Source organism: Apium graveolens, chromosome 9, assembly GCF_009905375.1.
Source record: "Apium graveolens cultivar Ventura chromosome 9, ASM990537v1, whole genome shotgun sequence".
NCBI classification, from domain to species: domain Eukaryota; kingdom Viridiplantae; phylum Streptophyta; class Magnoliopsida; order Apiales; family Apiaceae; genus Apium; species Apium graveolens.
Window position 1 is genome coordinate 289432686 of NC_133655.1, and position 20114 is coordinate 289452799.

General features: G+C 37.1%; 3 protein-coding genes across 8 annotated transcripts; all 3 read left to right on the forward strand.

Moving 5' to 3' along the window:
• Positions 1-1085: 1085 nt before the first annotated feature.
• On the forward strand, positions 1086-3696 carry LOC141686999 (uncharacterized). 6 transcript variants are annotated; one of them, XM_074492129.1, is made up of 6 exons: positions 1086-1202; positions 1378-2041; positions 2611-2688; positions 2943-3008; positions 3128-3328; positions 3434-3696. In XM_074492129.1, the coding sequence occupies exons 1-6, from the start codon at positions 1180-1182 to the stop codon at positions 3494-3496; spliced, it is 1095 nt and encodes a 364-aa protein (XP_074348230.1). In that variant the 5' UTR covers positions 1086-1179; the 3' UTR covers positions 3497-3696. The 6 variants fall into 6 exon arrangements, with proteins under 6 accessions (XP_074348230.1, XP_074348233.1, XP_074348231.1 ...); XM_074492132.1 differs by having other exon boundaries at positions 3128-3284; XM_074492130.1 differs by having other exon boundaries at positions 3137-3328.
• A 5673-nt stretch (positions 3697-9369) lies between these two features.
• LOC141686575 (uncharacterized) lies at positions 9370-10451 on the forward strand. Its single transcript, XM_074491599.1, has 3 exons — positions 9370-9667; positions 9766-10010; positions 10170-10451. Exons 1-3 carry the CDS (start codon positions 9370-9372, stop codon positions 10449-10451), a joined length of 825 nt encoding a protein of 274 aa, XP_074347700.1.
• An 8672-nt stretch (positions 10452-19123) lies between these two features.
• LOC141686576 (uncharacterized) lies at positions 19124-19498 on the forward strand. The gene has a single exon (XM_074491600.1). It carries the CDS (start codon positions 19124-19126, stop codon positions 19496-19498), a length of 375 nt encoding a protein of 124 aa, XP_074347701.1.
• Positions 19499-20114: the final 616 nt, after the last annotated feature.

Consider the following 20114-nt stretch of genomic DNA (forward strand, 5'->3'; position numbering starts at 1 on the left):
TCATGTATACAAATTCGTGTGATCATGTCATGCATGTTTAAGATTTTTCAATAAACTATATCATCAAAATGAAAATATATAATAAATTGAATTAAAATATACATATATAGCATGTGGTTTTATATTTTAAATTAAAATAGTTTAATCTCATATAAACAGAAGTGGGATTATTTATACAAGTACAACTCTCATATAATTTGAGTATATTAAAATAGTTTCTTACAATGAATTTTTTACTCCTGGTTAACAAATTTGATGGGTATTTAAGTTATGCCATTTTATTTTGATGCAAGAACATTTTAAATTACTTAAACTGTTTAACTTATATTGTAGAGTATATGTAAAATTATCAATTACATATATATAAGAAACCACTTTTTATAGTTATCTAATAAATATAATATTTATTATATATATGTATATATATTAAATTACATATATTTTAATATTGATTATTGATAAATTACTAAATTATTAAATTATAAATTATAAATATTTATTGTACAATTGATGTCTCATGTACACTTAATCTCACATTTTTTTTCTTTTATATTTACACCACATGATTTAGGTGCCCACATTACAAATTTTCTTTTAGTTGGGATGACATAAATGTCAAAGGATTGCAAATTTTTGGCAGCCTCTTAAACAAAAAAAACAGGTTAAATCCTACAAAATAATACATATTTTTATATGATTTTAATTATACTTATGAAATTATTTGAGTAATAATCATTATTTTTTGAACAAATTTTAGTAGTAAGGTGCAAAATATATAAATAAAAAAAATGGAATATTAATATATTTTGAGGATTTGACAATAACATTATCAATCTTCCTTAATACCTACAGGTGGATATGCTGCTCCTTGGAAGAGGGGGTGATGTCTCAATAAGATTTTATTGCACTGAATCAAGATTGCATGTGTACTATGGTCTTAAGTACTAGAGCATTCCAAAAATAGAAATGATGAATATGATGCAGCACTAACTTGTAGCTAGTGACACAAAGATGGAAAACATCAATTTTTTTTTTGTTATAGGACGGTAATAAATTTAGTGACCACTTCTCACCGATTAGGTCACGGTCACTATCTGAGAGGCGGTTTAACGTTAGCCTTTCTATCCTATATAAAGGAAGTTGCAAACCCCATATCAAATACACACCTCCGGCCAAAAGATGCAAGTACACAAACCTAAAAGGTCAGTCTTTAATTAAATATATTTAGTTATAATCATAAATTCGTTTCTCTAGTATATTTCATTTGTTTGTCAGCTATGGTGTTAGTTTTTTTCTGTGAATAGTGTGCACACTTGCTTCATAATGAGTTTTTGGCTAATAATTTGCTTGCTTTCTTGTTTATTTGTTTCTTTTCAGTACAATGAATAATGATAATCATGACTCTGAATTGAGTTCCTGGATAGAGAACTACAACAATGAAATTTCTCTGGGCCAGTACGTTGCAACTCGGCGACAGCAGGGAGAAAATGAAACTCTTTATGACTACGTAATGGCAACTCCACCTCAGCAGGCCGAGTTTGATTCAGTGATGAAGTTTCTCCAGGCTAGTCAACAACTCACTGAGCCTACTACAGAGTTCGTTTTAGGGAAACCCTATGAATTTGTCCAGCCGGTTACAGGTCTACCACAACAAGTGGATCCCCAACCGGCTGTGAAACTTTTTCAACAGCCGGTCACAACTCCACCACCACCACCACAACAAGCTGAGGATGCTCTTTGGATCCCAAAGCCGCCTCAACACCAATCTGACTATATGCCTCCTTTGGAGCCTGGTCTGGTGGAACCTTCCGTGTTCAACAATAACCATCACTATTTCACTGCTCCTGCAGTACACAACTCCCCCTGGGCTGTCTCTCCATTTCCAAGCAGCACTGCACCTATCTATTATGAGCCGGCTGTTGAGACAGAGCCAACACCAGTTGTAGCTACTGTGGAAGAGGCTGAACCAACGTCGGTGGTAATTGCTGTGGAAGAGACCAAAGAGAAAGGCAGCACATCTGTTGTCAAGGAAGAGAATCAGGTGCGCAACACACCCCTGAGTACTAAGTGCACTTGGGATTCAAATTTTATTTTTATCATGTTTTGATCAATTAAATATCTATGCATATTTTGATTAAGTAAACTCACACTCACCCAGGGATCGATCAAATGTTGTTTTTTCTTTGATGTTTTCTGGTGAACCGTAGTGTACCGTAGTGTACTAGTCCTCAGGGCAATCAAGGCCCTTCGTTTCACTCAATAAACACTCTTTCTGTTACTTGCCATAATTGTTTGCCACGCTATCTCCAGTTATCCACGTGGCATCTTCGCATATAACCCTGCCCCTGGACGTGTCCTTGTACATATATACACCATAACTAACATGCATCAGCTATGTAGGGAGTTCCCACCTTAATTTAGGTAAACTTTATTAATGTTTCCAACTTCTAGGTAAATTGTAAATTACTGTTACATAAAATTGCGAGACGTTCGAAAATATTTCAAGAACATTGATTTGGTGCCATATCAAAGTAATAAGTTAGTGTATGTTAAGGTTACTAGCTTAATAATTTGTCTATTATCTTTATCCTCATGCTTCTGTTATCAAAGGCTGAGGAGCAAGATGATGGTAGCGAACCCTTGGCGAAGAGAATTCGCAGAAACAAAAGCCACTGTGGTAGCGAGAGGGTATGAATTTCTCACTTTAATCTATTTGCAGTGTCTCATGAATTGACTACAAACCTTATGATTTGGATATTGTTGCTTATATTTATAAATCACGCAGAGACGTAGAGATAGGATAAATGAAAGGATAATGCAATTACGAGAACTTGTTCCTGGCTGCAATAAGGTTGGATTTTTTCATTAAATCAACAAACTGTGTGTGTTTGTGATAAAAAATGAGTTAGATTTTCATTGTTATACCTTGTTTTGAATTACAGATAGACAAAGCTTCTCTGCTAGAGGAAACGTTCCGCTACTTGAAGTCACTTCAGTATCAAGTCAATGTCTGTATCTTAACAATTCTATGGCTCTATAGCTTGATATTTGCATCGTTTCATAGTCGTGCATATGTTACTATAAATTCATCAATTCATAATTTTAAGTGCATTTAAACCTAATACAGCAACTGCAGATGTTATCTTTGGGCGGCAAGATGAGAATGAGCATGGCTATGGGAATGAACATGGCGATGGTGCCCTTCCCGGCATTTGTGCCAGTTTCTACACTGCAACACTCTGCTAACACAGCAGCTCAATTGCCAACTGTTGCTAATATAAATGGTCATTATCTCGGATTCTATCCCCAGGGATATCTTCAAGATGATGCATGTTACTTACCATTATTCTTTCATGTTTTTGTTAAGTAATTACAAGACAAAATTGATAGTCAGTTTCTTACTAAAACCAATTATATATGTTTTATTTTACAGAACAACGCAACATTGCAGCCTAGAACATCAAAAACTCCTGGAGAAATGGAAGACTGCGAATGATGATCATACCTTAACTACTACACCTCGTAGAAGAATATGATCAGACTATGCTACGAGGCCCCCTGTAGAACTTTTGTGCTTTTCTATATCTCGCTTTTCAACTAAGTACTTCCTGCCTACTTTGTGTTTTATGCAATGTTATTGTACATATGTGGAGTTGGAACTTAGAGGCAACGGACTTGATCTGCAATGCCCTTGAATATCGCTTGTAACATATTGTAATTAACGGTTTGATGTTTGTTTGATCTTGTTGCTCTTGGCTATGTTACAACCTGACTTGTTAGCCTTCCTTTCTTGCATTTGTATGACTACATACTCATGAACTGCGAAAAAAAAAAACTTTTTCTTTACACAAAAGACTACAAAGATCATCTCCTCTTAATAGAGCTCCATATTCAAGTTCTAGTAGTGAACATATGCGTCTTCCATGAATCCTAATTATTTTCGAGTACTTCACAAATAGTTTTCGAAATCACCGATATTTTTGAATGTAACTGGATTCATTGTAAGTTATTATGCTCTTTAAGCAAATTCGGACTTAAAGCTTACAGAAGACAGAGGTGAGCTTTAATGGAGTCGCTTACAAAATTAGAAAAATTATTATTATTAGACCCGATGCAAATATTTTTGTACTAGTTCATCAGCTCAATCTACAACTCCAATGTCGACTATACACTATTATACTAATGTTTTAATTTTATAGCAATGAATAACATCACCATTACCACCTCAATATCCACAGCAACTTGAAGAGGGGTAGCATAACTACAAACATACACAGTCCGGTTGCAGGGAGAGATTCTTCTCTATCCTTCCACGCTAGCTAGGCGGTTTAATATATACTAAGTAATTGCAGATACAGCTGCACACCCCAGTTAGGCATTTCTTTCTTATCTTTTATATTAAGTTTTATGTCGTGTTTGGTCGGGGGATGAAATGGAATGAGTGAAAAATATGACCGTATCATTTTGATTGATATGAATGTATATGATATCTATTCTATTAATTGTATAATGATCAATTAAAAAATAATACTTAAAACCGTTTTGAGATCCAATTTTCATTAACCTAGCACTTCTGTTACATATATTATTGTAAGTGATGGATATATTCGTACACTATTTGCTGGCAATGTCGACCGAATAATGTATCTTCGTATATTACATTATTGATTTCTGTGTGAAGTTAGTTTGACTATGTACGAAATGGGATAATGGATAATGTCCATATGAGCAAGAATTGGAATGTGTTGTATTTGCTCCTAGGTATTTTAGAATTTGAACTTCGAGCTTCTAATTAATATTGTATTATTGTTAAATTTGAAAAATTATATTAGTTTTTTCTAATAAAATTTATTAGATAATATGCAATGTGTAATAGCATATCTTTTGAAAATATAGTTAATATTTTGGTGTTCTAATTTTTTAGTGATAACATATGCGTTTATTTTAATATTCTAATATTAAACATTGCCTATTAATATTGTAGTTTCTAATGTATTATTATAAAATTTGAAAAATTTATATTAATTTTCTCTATTACGTTTTTTTCATTATTTCAAATGATAAAAATTGTTTTATGTAAGCCTTATATTCTCAAAATTAGTATTAATTTATAATTAAAGATGTGAAACAAATGTGAAACTAATAAGACTTATACCTATACTGAATCTTACAGTTAACAAACCAAAATCCTTATTAAAATGGATACACAATTAAAAGAAATAAATATAACTCCTAGCCTTTGGATATAACTTATGAGAGACTTTTGTAAGAAAGAGAAAGAGGCTATTTACTTTACTAGTTTTACTGAAAATTTTTGTAAGAAAATAAAAAAATAGAAAATATGTTCAAACCTGCAATTTTGCAAAAACAGAAAATTTATGTAAGAAAAATAAAAAAATAGAAATTGCAAAAGAAAACACTAAAACTGTCAAACCGGGTTTTCCAAAACTTGTAACTAGGTTTTAGAAAATTGTAGAAAGCACACTTTAATAGTTCTCTAACTTTCCCATTCAAATGAAAAGACCGTTTTCTCACTTTGGAAAAATGAAAATCACCCTGTGAATTAAATACATGTATAACAACAATATATAGTGGTGTTTGGGAAATCTTAAAATAAATAACTTATCATTTAAAATGAATAAGTGACTTATAAGTCATAAGTAGATTAATACTTATAAGTTATATAAGTGTAAAGTCAGAATTTATTTTACTTAAATGAAATAAAATAAATCATTTATAAAAGTAATTATCTTCATTCATGAATTTTAAATTATACTCCTTTGTATTCTTTCATCCACTGGATATTCAAAAAGTTATTGAAGGAGGACCGTGGTCATTTGAGCAAGCCATGCTAGTCTATCATCAGGTTCAAGAGGGTGATGATCCAATTGCAGTTTCATTGCAGCATGTGGAAATATGGGTGCAGATCTATGATATACCAAGAGGATTCTTGTCTGAGAATATACTTAAAAGTGTAGGATCATCCATAGGTACGTATATCAAATCGGACCAGAACACATTCGTAGGGGGGTGGAAACCGTATGTTCGTATCAGGGTGTTATTAGATATCAATAAGTCATTGAAACGGAGGTTGAAGATAAAGAGGGAATGAGATAGTTGGAGTTGGTTGAACTTTAAGTATGAAAGACTGGGAACCTTCTGTTTTGTCTGTGGGATTATAGGACATTCCGAAAGGGATTGTAATGTAGTCTATGCTCATCCGGAAAAAATGGTGGAGAAAGCATATGGTGCCTGGCTGCGTGCACCAAATAAAAATGCTAAGATTAACACAGGGCCGAGATGGATTAGAAATATGGGAGATAAGGATAGTGCCTGGGAAAAGCAGCAAAATAAAGCAACAACAACCGTGCACGGTGGTGGAGAGATTGCAGCAATCAAAGCACAAGAAAAAATGAGTACGGATATGGCAGTTACCGAAATGGAGGCGGAAAATATAGTTATGGAAAATAAAAGAAAATGCGTAGATGAAGATTTAGTTGGAGACAATCATGGGCTAATTATCGGAGAAGATATAAGTCATGGGCCAATTATGGGAGAAGATGTAAGTCAAACCTCATCAGTTGGGCCAAAAAACTTGCAAATGGCAGGTTCTGGAGTCCAGGCCCGCCAAGAATCATGAGTCTATTAGCTTGGAACTGTCGTGGGCTGGCCAACCCACGGACAGTTCGATTTCTGCATGAAATCAATAACCAGTTGCGGCCCAGTATAATATTCTTGAGTGAGACTTTGATTAAAGCAAATAAAGTAGAAAAGGTTAGGAAAAAACTAGGGTTTAAAAAGTGCTTTGCAGTTGATTCACAGGGTCATAGTGGGGGTCTTGCATTATTCTGGAAAACTGAAGATGGTGTAAATATTTTGGATAGTTGTAGCAATTTCATCGACTTCGAATGCATGCATGAAAACATGAATAAATGGAGGTATACAGGTTTCTATGGGTTCCCAGAGCGACAAAGACGTTTACAATCGTGGAATTTGATGAGAGATCTAGCCAATACATCTAATTTACCCTGGTGTATTATTGGCGACTTCAATGATATGAGCTCTCAGGAAGAAAAACCAGGAGGTCAGTATCAACCGAGAGCATTGTTAACGGGGTTTTCAGAAACAATCTTAGAATGTGGCTTACAAGATTTGGGGTTTAAAGGAGATATGTTTACATGGGAGAGGGCACGGGGAACAGAAAGATGGATTCAGGAACGACTGGATCGAGGTCTAGCTACAAAAGAATGGTGTGAGATATTTCCAGCGGCTGAGGTGCAAGTACTTGAGGTGTCAACATCTGATCATATGCCCTTGTTCTTACAGTTGAATCGACAGGTATACATCCAAAAAGGAAACAGGTTTCATTTTGAGAATGTGTGGATTAAAGAGAGTGAGTGTCGAAGTATAATGGAGTCAAGTTGGAATGCAGGAAACAATAATGATATCTTAACAAAGATGGTGAATTGTTGTTCCAAGCTGGAGGAGTGGGGAGGAAGTTTGGTGAATGATATGAAGCTGAAATTGGCAAGATATAGAGCAGATATGAGAAGATTTCGAAGCAGAAGGGATGCAGCTGGGGTTAGATATTATAACGAGGCCCGTTGGTGTTATTTGAAACTGCTGGAGAAGAAGGAAATCTTTTGGCGGCAAAGGGCTAAGCAATTCTGGCTACGTGATGGTGATAAAAACACCGAATTCTTTCACAAATATGCAACGGCGAGAAAGGAACATAATAAAATTAAAATGCTGAAGAATGAACATGGGGACTGGAAGGACACAGAGGAGGATATTCAAGGGCTTATTACGGAGTATTTTGACAGTATTTTCAGTACATCGGGAATGGAGGAAGTATTGTCAGATAGGATTGGCTTTAAACACTTAACAGAAGAACAAAAGCAAACCATTGTGATGCAAATAACTGAGGAAGAGGTAAAAAGGGCTGCATTTTCTATGCATCTTGACAAGGCTCCTGGTATGGATGGTTTAAATCCGTCATTTTTTCAAGCATATTGGGATATAGTGGGTATCGATGTATGGCGGTTCTGTCAGAATTTCTTTGAAATAGGTGAGTTTTCTGAAAATTTGAATGCAACGCTGGTATGTCTGATCCCTAAGGTGAAGCATCCAAAGAAGGTTGGAGATTTATGACCAATTTCCCTTTGTAATGTGATAATGTGTATACTATCCAAGGTGATGGCAAATAGGGTGAAACCAACGCTTCAGACAATTATCTCGGAACAACAGAGTGCATTCATTGAAAATAGGTTATTGACAGACAATGCAATGGTGGCGTTTGAGGTTAATCACTATATTCATCGGAAAACACAAGGGGCAGTAGGGATGGCTGGCTTGAAAGTTGATGTGTCTAAAGCGTATGACAAATTAGAATGGAATTTCATTGAATATATGCATAAAAAATTTGGTTTTCCTAGTCTGTGGATAGATCGAATTATGAAATGCATAAAAACAGTGACTTACAGCTTCCTACAGGATGGCAAAGTGTTTGGAAAAATTATTCCAACGCGTGGTGTGTGACAGGGTGATCCTATTTCACCATATCTGTATATAATGTGTGCTGAGGGATTGACTGGTCTTATGAGAAGGTACAAAACAGACAGACTCATTCATGGTTGCAAGATAGCTCGATGAGCACCCTCGGTATCACATCTGCTTTTTGCAGATGATTGCTACTTCTTTTTCCAAGCAAGGCAGAGTGAAACACGGATGATGAAGGCTATCCTGGAAAAATACCAACATGTTTCTGGACAAATGATTAATACAAATAAGTCAAGTATTAGTTTTAGTCTGAATACAAAGATAGAAGACAGGAACGAGGTCTGCTCTATTCTCCAAGTCCAGGAAACAGAAGCTCCAGGCAAGTATCTTGGGATGCCTATGAGGTTGGGACGAAGCAAAATGGAGACATTTGGATTTCTGATAGATAAGGCACAACAAAAGATACAAGGTTGGGTGCATAAGGATATATCCAAACAAGGTAAACTAACGTTGTTATCATCAGCAACACAAGTTTTACCTACATTCTGGATGAACCTTTTCCTTATCCCAATTGGTATATGTGAAGAAATAGAGAGAAAAATGAATGGCTTTATGTGGGGATGGGGAGCAGAGGGTAAAGGAATTAAATGGTTGTCCTGGTCGAAACTGTGCATGCCTAAGGGGTGTGGAGGTTTAGGGGTTAAGGAGTTGAGGAAATTTAATCTGGAGATGTTGGTTAAGCAATGCTGGCGGTTGCTAAATCAATCAAATGGACTTGTTTCTGCGATAATAAAGGCCAGATATTATCCTAATACATCCATCTTTCATGCACAGCTGGGGCAAAATCCAAGCTTTATTTGAAGGAGTTTAATGGAGTCTTTCGAGGTTATTAAAGCAGGAGCTCGAAGAAAAATCGGAACAGGTGAAGCAACGAGGGTCTGGCATGTACCTTGGTTGCCGGATGAAGAAAATGGGTATGTAACAACTAATATGCAGGAACCATTAAGGGATATAAATGTTCGAGGCCTGATGGATGGAACAGGAAGGATGCGGGATTATGACGTGATTGATGATCTCTTTAATACTAGGGATGTTGCACTAATCAAACGTATACCCATTCCAATGACTGACAAGCATGATAGCTGGTTTTGGTTGTTAGATGACACAGGTGAGTTTACTGTGAAGAGTGCATATAGGTGGTTGTAAGGGGAGTTAGATACTACGTATAAGAGTTTTGGCATAAACTATGGTCACTACAACTCCCAGGTAAGGTAACTCACTTTATTTGGAGAATATGCAAGGGATGCTTACCAATTGCGAATGCATTAATGATTAAAAGAGTGATGCAAAGTAATCGATGTCCATGGTGTTGGAGTGCAGCAGAGACGGATAATCATGTTTTATTCAACTGTGATTTTGCTCGTACAGTGTGGAGTATGGCTGGTCTGCAACAGGTGGTACGGACAGAAATGCACAATACAGCCTTCGAAGTATTCCTGCGACTCTTTGAAGTATGTACTAGAGAAAAGTGTGTGCATATTGGAATGTTAGCTTGGGCTATATGGAACAGAAGAAATAAGTGGGTCTGGGAGCATATAAATGGATCAGCTTATGGAGTAAAAGCTATGGCTACAAGTTACTTAACATAATGGAAAAGTGCTCATGTAAAGCGTGTAGGAGTAGGTGATCAGTTCTTGAGAAAACCTATGGCAGGATGGATTAAAATCAACACAGATGTAGCAGTGTTCCCTGATGGCAGTGTAGGAGTGGGATGTGTATTGAGAGATGAGCAGGGCTTCTTTCTGGGGGCGAGGAACAATAAAATTGTAGGAGCATGGTCACCAAGGGAAGCCGAGGCACTTGAAATGAATGAAGCATTATCATGGTTAAAGCAGAAGAACTCAGTGTTGCATTGTCGAAACAGATTCACAGGTATTGGTGGATGCATGTAATGGAAAGCCATGTGCGGCTATGTTCGGTACAATAGTGGGTGATTGTATTCAACTTTTAAAGCACATAAATCCAGTGCTTCTTAGGTTTATTTATCATTCTGCAATAGGGTAGCTCATGTTTTAGCTACTTATTCTATGTCAGAAGAGAGGGAGTGGATTGATATCCCCCCGGATTTTATTTCTCATGTACTCAAAAGTGATTTGGTTTAAGGAATGAAAACACGAATTATTCAAAAAAAACATATATTTTAAAACTGAAATTAATAAAAATACGAAATATCAAAATAAGTTAAGAAAAAGTACGTGGTGACTAACATTGAACTTATCAGTTTATAAGTTATAAATATAAGTTGAGTTGACAACTGTTATCAATATATACGTGTAATTGTCATTCATTGAATCAAAAAGAAAAATTACTGCATTATTTTGTATTAATATTTTTATTGGGTGAAATTATAATTGATAAAAACAAAGTAGATTATTATAGTACATACATAAATTATTATTATTATTATTATTATTATTATTATTATTATTATTATTATTATTATTATTATTATTATTATATCCACTTAGCATACTTGTTAATAACTCATTAGCAGTATATCCTTTCTCAAAAGATAAAGTATTAAACCTAATAAACTTTTAATGTTTAACATTGTTATTGTCCTCATGCTCATATCAATAAATATTTATATATGATATTAGTTTTTAGTTTCACAGATTTTAATAATTTTTTAACAGAGACTAATTTAATTACTTTTACCCTTTAGTTACTCTTTTCTTTTTAGTTTCATGTGTTTTTACGGGCTCACTCAATAGTCTGCAAAATCAGTTGAACTACAAAATCACGTAAATCAAGATAAACGCAACTGAGCCAACTCTTGCGGGTAAGTTTCATGTGTTTCATATCGTTTAGTTTGATTAAATCTTTATATGTGCTTGTTTTATTTTTTGTAATTTCCTAATGAAAGGAAAAATATGTAAATTTTATAAAAATACAAATTAAAAAGTGGAAAATTTATAAAATAATGTATTGAGTTTTCTAAATTAAGGAGTCATTTAATTTAATATAAATAAACTTTTTAAATTTATTTTAGCCAAAAAAGATCAGGTGAAATTTGAAAAACAAAACCTAATTTAAGTTGAACATAATTTCCATTTTCACTTGTTTGCAAAAAGTAAGGCATTGAAACATATTTTTTCAATTTTCTATGATTTTCTTAGAAATGAAAATTTTGAATTTTTTTTAAAAAAATGAAGATGAAAAAATGGAAAACTTTTCCGGGTCTTAATCTTGAGTTCTTCCATCCCATTTATTTAATTCAAGTATTTTTTTATCAATCATACTGCTAAGAAGGAATATTGAATACTATGTTAAGACACGTATTAATATTTCATAACAGGAAAATAAGATAAGATGTTAAAATATTGTCAGTGATAAATTTAAAATTAGAATCTATAACTTTTATCAATAAGCGCAAATTCTTTTTAGTAGTACTTTGATTTCACCATTATTTGGTTCCACCAAATTTTGGTTTTACCAACTTTTTAATTTTGTCATAATTTTAAATTTATTACTTTGATCATTTTTTTCATTTATATATAACGTATAATTATCTGTTTCCCAAGATGTACCAAAATAAAAAATTTTGATTATCTCTCAATAGCTTAATTTACTCGTTTTGAAAATCTACTTAAACATAATTATACAAAATTTAAATTATTTAGCTTCACTAACTTCAGTTCCCTATAATTACATAACTAAATTATAATTTGTGTATTGCATATTTGAGCTTTTTTTTGAAAAATAACCAAGTTTGATTTTTTTTTAAATACCTTATCTTTATAAATTATTTTTTGAAAATATTATTTCTTAAAAAAATTTGAAAAAAATAACACTTCACAATTTTTCAACCATACAATCAAGATAAATGACAATCGATAACAACTCTAACTTTAAAAATCAATAATAAACATAATTGCATAATGCATTGCTTAATAAGTTGTATTGATTTAATCAAATGCCAACTGAAGCGCAACTAAAAATACACTTTAATTATTAGTTTGAAAATCGAAAAAGAGTTGCATTTAGTAGATTTTGGTTGCAAAAGATTTTTTGCAAATATATTTAAAAGATGGTAAAATCGTAAAAAAAACTACAAAAATGATATTTTTAGTAATTTATCTATATATTTTCATCCTACTTTCAAAATCAACTCTCTAAAACTACATTATATCAACATATTTGACAATAATTTAATTAATTTCATCGGGTTTGAACCTATGCAACTACTGTTGAAGGCCCATCATGTTCGTATGGGCTAAAGAGGACTTTAAATGTCCGTGGGGTGATATAGGGGTGAGCGTGGTGCGGGCGGTGCGATTTTTTTCTCAAACCGCAAACCAAACCGCACATGTGGTTTGATCGAATTTCCAAACCGCACCCGCACCCTTAAAAACCGCATAAACCACACCACGAAAATGCGTTGCGGTTTGGTGCGGTTCACTGCGGTTTACACTTTAAAAGTTCGAATGATTTAAATAAAATACAAAACTTAAATTTAATCAAATTTCCGAATAATATAACACAAATTCGCCAATATTCTTCAATAATACAAGTTAGAAATTACACACCGGAAAGTTTAACTTTTTCGGAATTCAATTACAAAATAATAATAACTTAAAAGTGCAAAGCAAAAGACATAAATACCAGCTCCGAAATTTGATCATGAATTATTATTAAGTTTGAAAAAAAAATTTGTAAACAGTGATCATGAATTGAGTTCAAGGCTAACTATTCTAATCACATAGGAAACTAAGAAACAATAGGATGTAATGTAATCTTGGTACATGTGGGAAGTGCTTGTGCGGCCAACTGAAGAGAAAACAATAACCTAATTAAGTATTGGGCTGTAAATATTGAGTGGGATGATTCGATACGAATATAAGTATATTACATATATATATACATTTATATATATTTACAACATATTAAATATTGCGGTGCGGTTTGAACCGCATTTCAAAAATTTAAAACCACAACCCGTACCGCATCTCGCGGTTTACTAAAACTTCAAACCGCAACCGCACCACAAAAACTAAAAATCGCGTTTTTCGGTGCAGATTGGTACGGTGCGCGCGGTTTTTGCGGTTTTTGCGGTTTTCTTCTCACCCCTAGGCCGATGAGTGTCAAGAAAGGAAGATGAAGGTGGATCGGCCCAATATGGGCGACGACGTGGTCTTTTAAGCCACAACATCCACTTCCTCCCTTTGAGGGGAACAGACCGAAGAGAGCGGAGGAGGAACGCTAACGTAATACATGCCGAAGTCTATTCATCAAGGCGAAGACAAGGTCGGCAGAAATTAGGTTATAACATTTGGCGACGTCTGCGGGAATACGGGATTAAGTTCTGAGATCTGAAACGATGACTAACGGCAACGAGGAACACGACCCTCCAGGGTTCACCGATCCAAAACCCAATAACACTTTACAGTCTACCATCACCCCTCAAAATATGGAGCCGAATTTTGACGAGGAAGCCGAAATAATCCCAACTCCTGAAGACCAAGCAATGTTGAGGAAGTTGAGGACTGAGAAACTGTCCAAGGAAAAGGGAAAATCCAAATAGGCCGATGAGGCTAAATAGGCGAGGGCTAGGAAATGGGAAGCCGACGCGCTGAAACTGAAGGCCATCAAGCTGAGAAAGGAGGAGTTGGAATTGGAAGAGAAGGCGCTTAGGGCATCGCTTGAGGAAATCAAAGGAAGAAAAGTCTCTCGGAAAGAGAAGCGGGTCCATATTGAGTAAAATGAGTCCACGGACTCTGACTCACACCACAGGAGGAGGAGAACGAAGGTCGCTATGACTTCGGACTCCGACCAGGAGGAGGAAGGCAATGTGTCTGGCACCAGGCTATCCAGGCTCGAAAAGGCCATGTTTGGGGACAAGAAATTCAATCGTGAACCAGTGGTGACCGAAGAGATAAATGCATTTCGGCCTCTCTCAGGGGAGGAGAAACAGTTCCCGAAAATGATAGAATTCAATGGGAGGGGAGATTCTGAAGACCATTGTGATAAGTATGAACTGTTCTTGACTGGCATGGGTCACATCCAGATGATGCTGTGTAAGACATTAAGATCTACTTCAAGGGAGCGACTTCGATGTGGTACAAATCGCTTCGGCCACGATCGATCCATTCCTATGAACAGTTGAAAGGAATGTTTATAAGGAACTCCTCACATCTGTGCCAAAGAGAGAAGGATACTGAGAATCTCATCCACTGCCTACAAAGGGTGAACGAGTCCTTAGGTGACTACCTAGTCAGGTTCAAAGAGGAAGCGGACATGGTCACCAATTTGAACAAGACAAAGGCTATGGGATACTTAACCACTGAACTGGATCTGACCAAAAGTAAGAAACTCCTATCCTCACTCTATGATTATCCCCTCCGAGTCCCTTAATGATATATATGTGAGAGGTGAGAACATCCAAAGAAAGATGGAGATCCTGTAGGGGTATAGAGAACCCTGAGGAGAGGACTGAAACAAGAAGTCCGGCCGCTATGAGTACTCCCGAGGGTCCAACTGTGATCGAAGGGATGATCATAGGAATGATAGTAAGAAGCAGACCGACATGGGCGTAGATAGGAGAAGAGATAGAGAGTCGACCACGTTTACACCTCTTAACGTGCCGATCTCCAAGATTCTCCTTGAGATTAAGGGCAAGCCAGGCTTCGTCCACCCTGCCAAAATGAAAATGGCCGATCATAAAAAGAATGCGGACAAGTACTGTGACTACCACTAGGATAAAGGGCACAACACCGATGAATATTTCCACTTGAAGAAATTGATAGAGAAAATGTTTAAAGCAGGAGAGCTGAATGAGTTTGTAAGAAATTGGAAAAGACTGACACAAGAAATCTGAGGCCCGATGAACGGTATCGGGGAGAGGTGAAGACCATTTCGGGAGGTAGTGCTCTTGGTTTGGACAGCAAGAACGCCCTTAAAAGATATGCTCTCCAAGTTTACAACTTGTATCAGTTCAGACCTGCCAGACAGGCGATGCCCCTCTCCTTTACCGAAGAAGATTATGAGGATGTCATATTTCCTCGTGAGGATCCCTTGGTGATCAACCCCATAATTGAAGAAAAATAAGATATGGAAAGTTATGGTTGATGGAGGAAGCTCAACCAACATCCTGTTCCATCGGACATATACCAAGATGAACTTAGCCAGAAAGCAAATGGAACCGTGCCGAGAAGCACCCCTTGAAGCTTTCGGCGGACATCACATCTCTTGTGAAGGTACGATCACTCCACCTGTTCCCATGGGTAAAATGCCCTAAACTTCTGAAAAACAGGTCAAGTTCTACGTCGTAAGGGTCGAAAGCCAGTATAATGCACTGCTCGGCCGATCTTTCATGTCCGCCTTTCAAGCTGTGGAGTCCATACCTCTCCTAAAGCTGAAGTTCCCTACGGAGAACGAGGTAGGAGAAATGAGGGGGACCAGAAAACAGCAAAAATAATTATGCTTGAGGACCTCGACAAAGACAAAGAGTATGAGGAAAATGACTCGATTGGGAAAAAAAGCGTTCGAAAGCCGAACCAAGTGGGAACAAACAGTTTTTGAATATTGAGTTAGAGAAATTTGGGGCTGACTTATCCTACCCGATTGCTGAGCCTGTGGCCGAAGTTGAGGAGGTCGAAGTCTATGCTGGATGTTCGGAGTAGGTCCGTATAGGGAAAAATATGGAACCTGACCTGAAAGAGAAAGTTATTGTTGTAGTAAGACAGTACCATGAAGTCTTCGTATGGGGTCTCGAAGACATGCCGGGGCTAGATCCGAAGACGGCTAAACATTATCTAAATGTGAAGCCCGAGGCCAAGCCTGCCAGACAAAGAAATAGGACCTTTTCCTCGGAGCGACAGAAGGTTATTGAAGCCGAGGTTGAGAAGCTGTTAGAAGGCAAGTTTATTGAAGAGATTGAATATCCGGATTGGCTAGCCATTGTAGTGGTGGTAAAAAAAGCAAATAACAAATGGAGGATGTGTGTGGATTACACCGACCTTAATAAAGCTTGTCCGAAGGATCATTACCCCTTGCCAAGCATTGACCAGCTGATAGACGCCACGAACAGCTATTAAGTTTCTAGCTTCCTTGACGCGTTTTCGGGATACCGTCAAATAGCCATGAATAATGCAGACAGTCCTAATACAGCTTTCATCACGTCGAAGGAAACTTATGCCGAAAGAATGTTAAAAATAACATTTTTTTGGTGCAAATGATTGAAAATACCCATTCCGGAAGTGGATGGCTGAAAATACCGTTTTGGATACGCATTTGCCATTTGGTTATCCTGTTTTGTACTAGATACGCATTTGTCAAATTGGTATCCAATTTATTTATTTTTTATTTTTTTTAAGATACGCATTTGGCAAATGCGTATCCCAATGGTAATACCCAAAGTTCCAAACTACAAATGCGTATCTTTAGTAATTTTCTTGGATACCCAATTCTCAAATGCGTATTACACTTACCCAATTACAAATTGCGTTACCAAAACGGTATTTTCAGCCATGTGTTTTAAAAATGGGTATTTTCAGCCATTGCACCCAAAAAATGGGTATTTTTAAACATCACCCACTTATGCCTACATCAAAATGCCCTTCGGCCTGAAAAGTACGGGGGAAACCTTTCAGCGTATGGTCAACAAAGTCTTCAAAGAACAAATCGGACGGAATATGGAGTGTTATGTGGATGACATGATTGTCAAGTCGCTTTTCCGAGATCATGCTAAAGATCTCAAAGAATGCTTTGAAATCTTGAGATGGAACAATATGAAGATCAATCCGGGACAATGTACGTTCGGAGTGGCCAGTGGAAAGTTTCTAAGCTATATGGTAAGTGAACGGGGTATAGAAGCCAACTCTGAAAAGATAGAGGCGGTAATAGACATGGAACCCCCGAAGTGCATTAGAGACATCCAGAAGCTAACCGGCCGGTTGGCAGCACTTCAGCGCTTTATATCAAAGTCGGCCGAAAAAGCATTGCCTTTTTTCGCCGTGCTGAAAGGCTCGCAGGCTTTTGAGTGGGGGCTCGAATGCCAAGCGGCTTTTGAGAAAGTAAAGGAATATCTAACGAAGGCACCTCTGTTGATGAGGCTGAACCTAAAGGAAACACTGCAGCTCTACCTCGTAGTGTAAGACCGAACTCTAGGGGCGGTGTTGGTGAAAGAGTATGAAGGTAATCAGCATCCTATTTTTTATGTGTCCCATATGCTAAAAGATGCTGAAACCAAGTACCCCAACGCTGAAAACTTCGCATATGGATTGGTTATGGCCACCCAAAAATTGTGACACTACTTCCTAGGGAGAACGGTACAAATAGTGACCGATCAGCCACTTAAGAAAACTTTGACAAGAACCGAAGCCTCAGGGAAAGTGGTCTCCTGGTCAATTGAGTTGGGCGAATATGATTTGGAGTACATTCCGAGAATGTCCATCAAAGCCCATGCACTAGCTGATTTCGTGGTAGAATGAAATTTTTTGGAGCAAAGGGACTTGATGCCCGAAGAGCAGTTAGTCCAGCAACCGGGAAAATGGAAAATTTTCCTCGACGGGTCAGTAACGGGGTCAAAATATGAGGCAGGCCTTATCTTATCATCCCCTGATGGATTTGAGATATGTCAAGCCATTCGGTTTACTTTCCCCCCACCAACAAAGAAGTTGAATACGAAGCCTTGATGGCTGTATTGAGCTTGGCGAAGCACCTAAAAGTAAAACATTTAAGGGTATTCAGTGACTCTATGTTGGTAGTGAAATATTTCTCTGGAGAATACGAGCAAAGGGAACCGAGAATTCGAGCCTATTCCGCCAAAGTAAAATAACTGTCTCCGTCTTTCCAGTCGTTTGAATTAAGCCAAATTGCTAAGAAAAACAATAGTAGAGCCGATGCGCTATCCAGTCTGGAAACGGCAGAGATTCAAAGTCTCACGGGGTCTATTTATCTGACCGAAGTGACGGCCCCTTCGATCGACAAAAATAGTGTATGGAAATTCATCAGGTGATAACTTGGGTGACGCCGATTTTGTCCTTCTTAGAAAAGGGAACATTACCTTTCGGTAAAAAAGAGGCACAGAAAGTCGGATCTAGAGTGGCCAGCTATACCATCATAAATGGAAGACTTTACAGAAGGTCGGCCTCATCCCCGCTTCTCTGATGTCTGGATACGGAAGAGCGGAAACTTTCTCTAGAGACGGTCTATGAGGGCATCTGCGGAGAACACCTTGTCGGAAGGGCTTTGTCCTTCAAGATTCTTCGACAAGGTTTCTACTAGCCGAACCTGAGGGCTGATGCACAATACACAAAGAAATGATGGGCGATGATTTCAGCTGTTCAACCCAATTTTGAAGCAACCCTCATAGGAGATGACTTCGGTCTTGAGCCCAATCCCCTTCGCCATGTGGGCGGTAGAAATTGTGGGAATCTTGCTGACTATTACTAAACAAGTGAAGTACTGCATAGTTGTCATCCATTATATGACTAAGTGGGTGAAAGCTCGTCATTTGGCCACCATAACCGAAGAGGCGGCAAAGAAGTTCATGCTGGAGTAGGTCATACTACGGTTCCGAACCTCCTTACACCATTTCGAAATTTAGCAGAAGTTTAGCTCTATGGGTCACCCCCAAGGCAATGGTGCCATCGAAGCCGCGAACAAGATTATTTTTGACAGCATTAAGAAGAGATTGGGCGAGGCGAAAAGCCTTTGGGCCGAAGAGCTACCGTGGGTCTTGTGGGCATATCGAACGACACCAAGGTCGTCCACAGGAGAAACTCCTTTCATACTATCCTACGGGACATATGCCCTCTTGTCAATTGAAGTGGGCCTAGAGTCCTATCAAACAGAAGTTTTTCAAATCGAAAATAACGAGGTTGGTCTGAGAGCCAACATAGACCTTCTGGAAGAAGAAAGTGAGGCAGCCCATCAAAGAAATTTAAAATACCAGCTACAAGCCGCCCAATACTACGACTCGGGAGTGAAAAAATGAAGTTTTTTGTGGGTGATTTGGTACTTCGGGAGCTAGCTACATCTATACCCACTAAGAAAGGGAAGCTTCAGCATAATTGGGAGGGCCCTTATGCAGTTTCTGAAGTGGTCAGGTCCGGGATATACAAGCTGAAGACCATGACTGAGGAGCCTATAAAAAATACTTGGCATGCTTCTAGGCTCAGAAAGTTTTTTCAGTAAGATATAGGAAGCCTTGTTAGCTTATTTCAGTTCATTTAATTTCGTTATTTAAATCCGTATTACAATTTGAATTCCCTAATTGAGACGCATGTACAACATTGTATGAACATCTATTTCCCAATGAAATTTACATGTTTCTAGTTTCCGAAGGCATGCACTATATTGGCAAATTTTACCAAGGCCCAATATGAGGCCGAAGAAGTAAAAAGTTTTAAATTTTACTAAGACCCAATATGAGGCCGAAGAAGTAAAAAAGTTTTTAAATTTTACTAAGGCCCAATATGAGGCCGAAGAAGTAAAAAGTTTTAAATTTTTACTAAGGCCCAATACGAGGTTGAAGAAGTAAAAAGTTTTTAAAATTTTACTAAGGCCCAATATGAGGCCGATGAAGTAAAAAGTTTTTAAAATTTTACTAA

Bases quoted from the DNA above. Each gene is read 5' to 3' on its own strand.
- LOC141686999 (XM_074492129.1), top strand. From the start codon at position 1,180: ATGCAAGTACACAAACCTAAAAG. The intron at 2,042-2,610 runs GTGCGCAACACA...CTGTTATCAAAG, and splicing joins TTGTCAAGGAAGAGAATCAG to GCTGAGGAGCAAGATGATGG. The intron at 3,009-3,127 runs GTCTGTATCTTA...AACCTAATACAG, and splicing joins CACTTCAGTATCAAGTCAAT to CAACTGCAGATGTTATCTTT.
- LOC141686575 (XM_074491599.1), top strand. From the start codon at position 9,370: ATGGAGTCTTTCGAGGTTATTAAAGCAGGAGCTCGAAGAAAAATCGGA. The intron at 9,668-9,765 runs GTGAGTTTACTG...TACAACTCCCAG, and splicing joins TTGGTTGTTAGATGACACAG to GTAAGGTAACTCACTTTATT. The intron at 10,011-10,169 runs GTATGTACTAGA...GCTCATGTAAAG, and splicing joins TATTCCTGCGACTCTTTGAA to CGTGTAGGAGTAGGTGATCA.
- LOC141686576 (XM_074491600.1), top strand. From the start codon at position 19,124: ATGGGTCACCCCCAAGGCAATGGTGCCATCGAAGCCGCGAACAAGATT.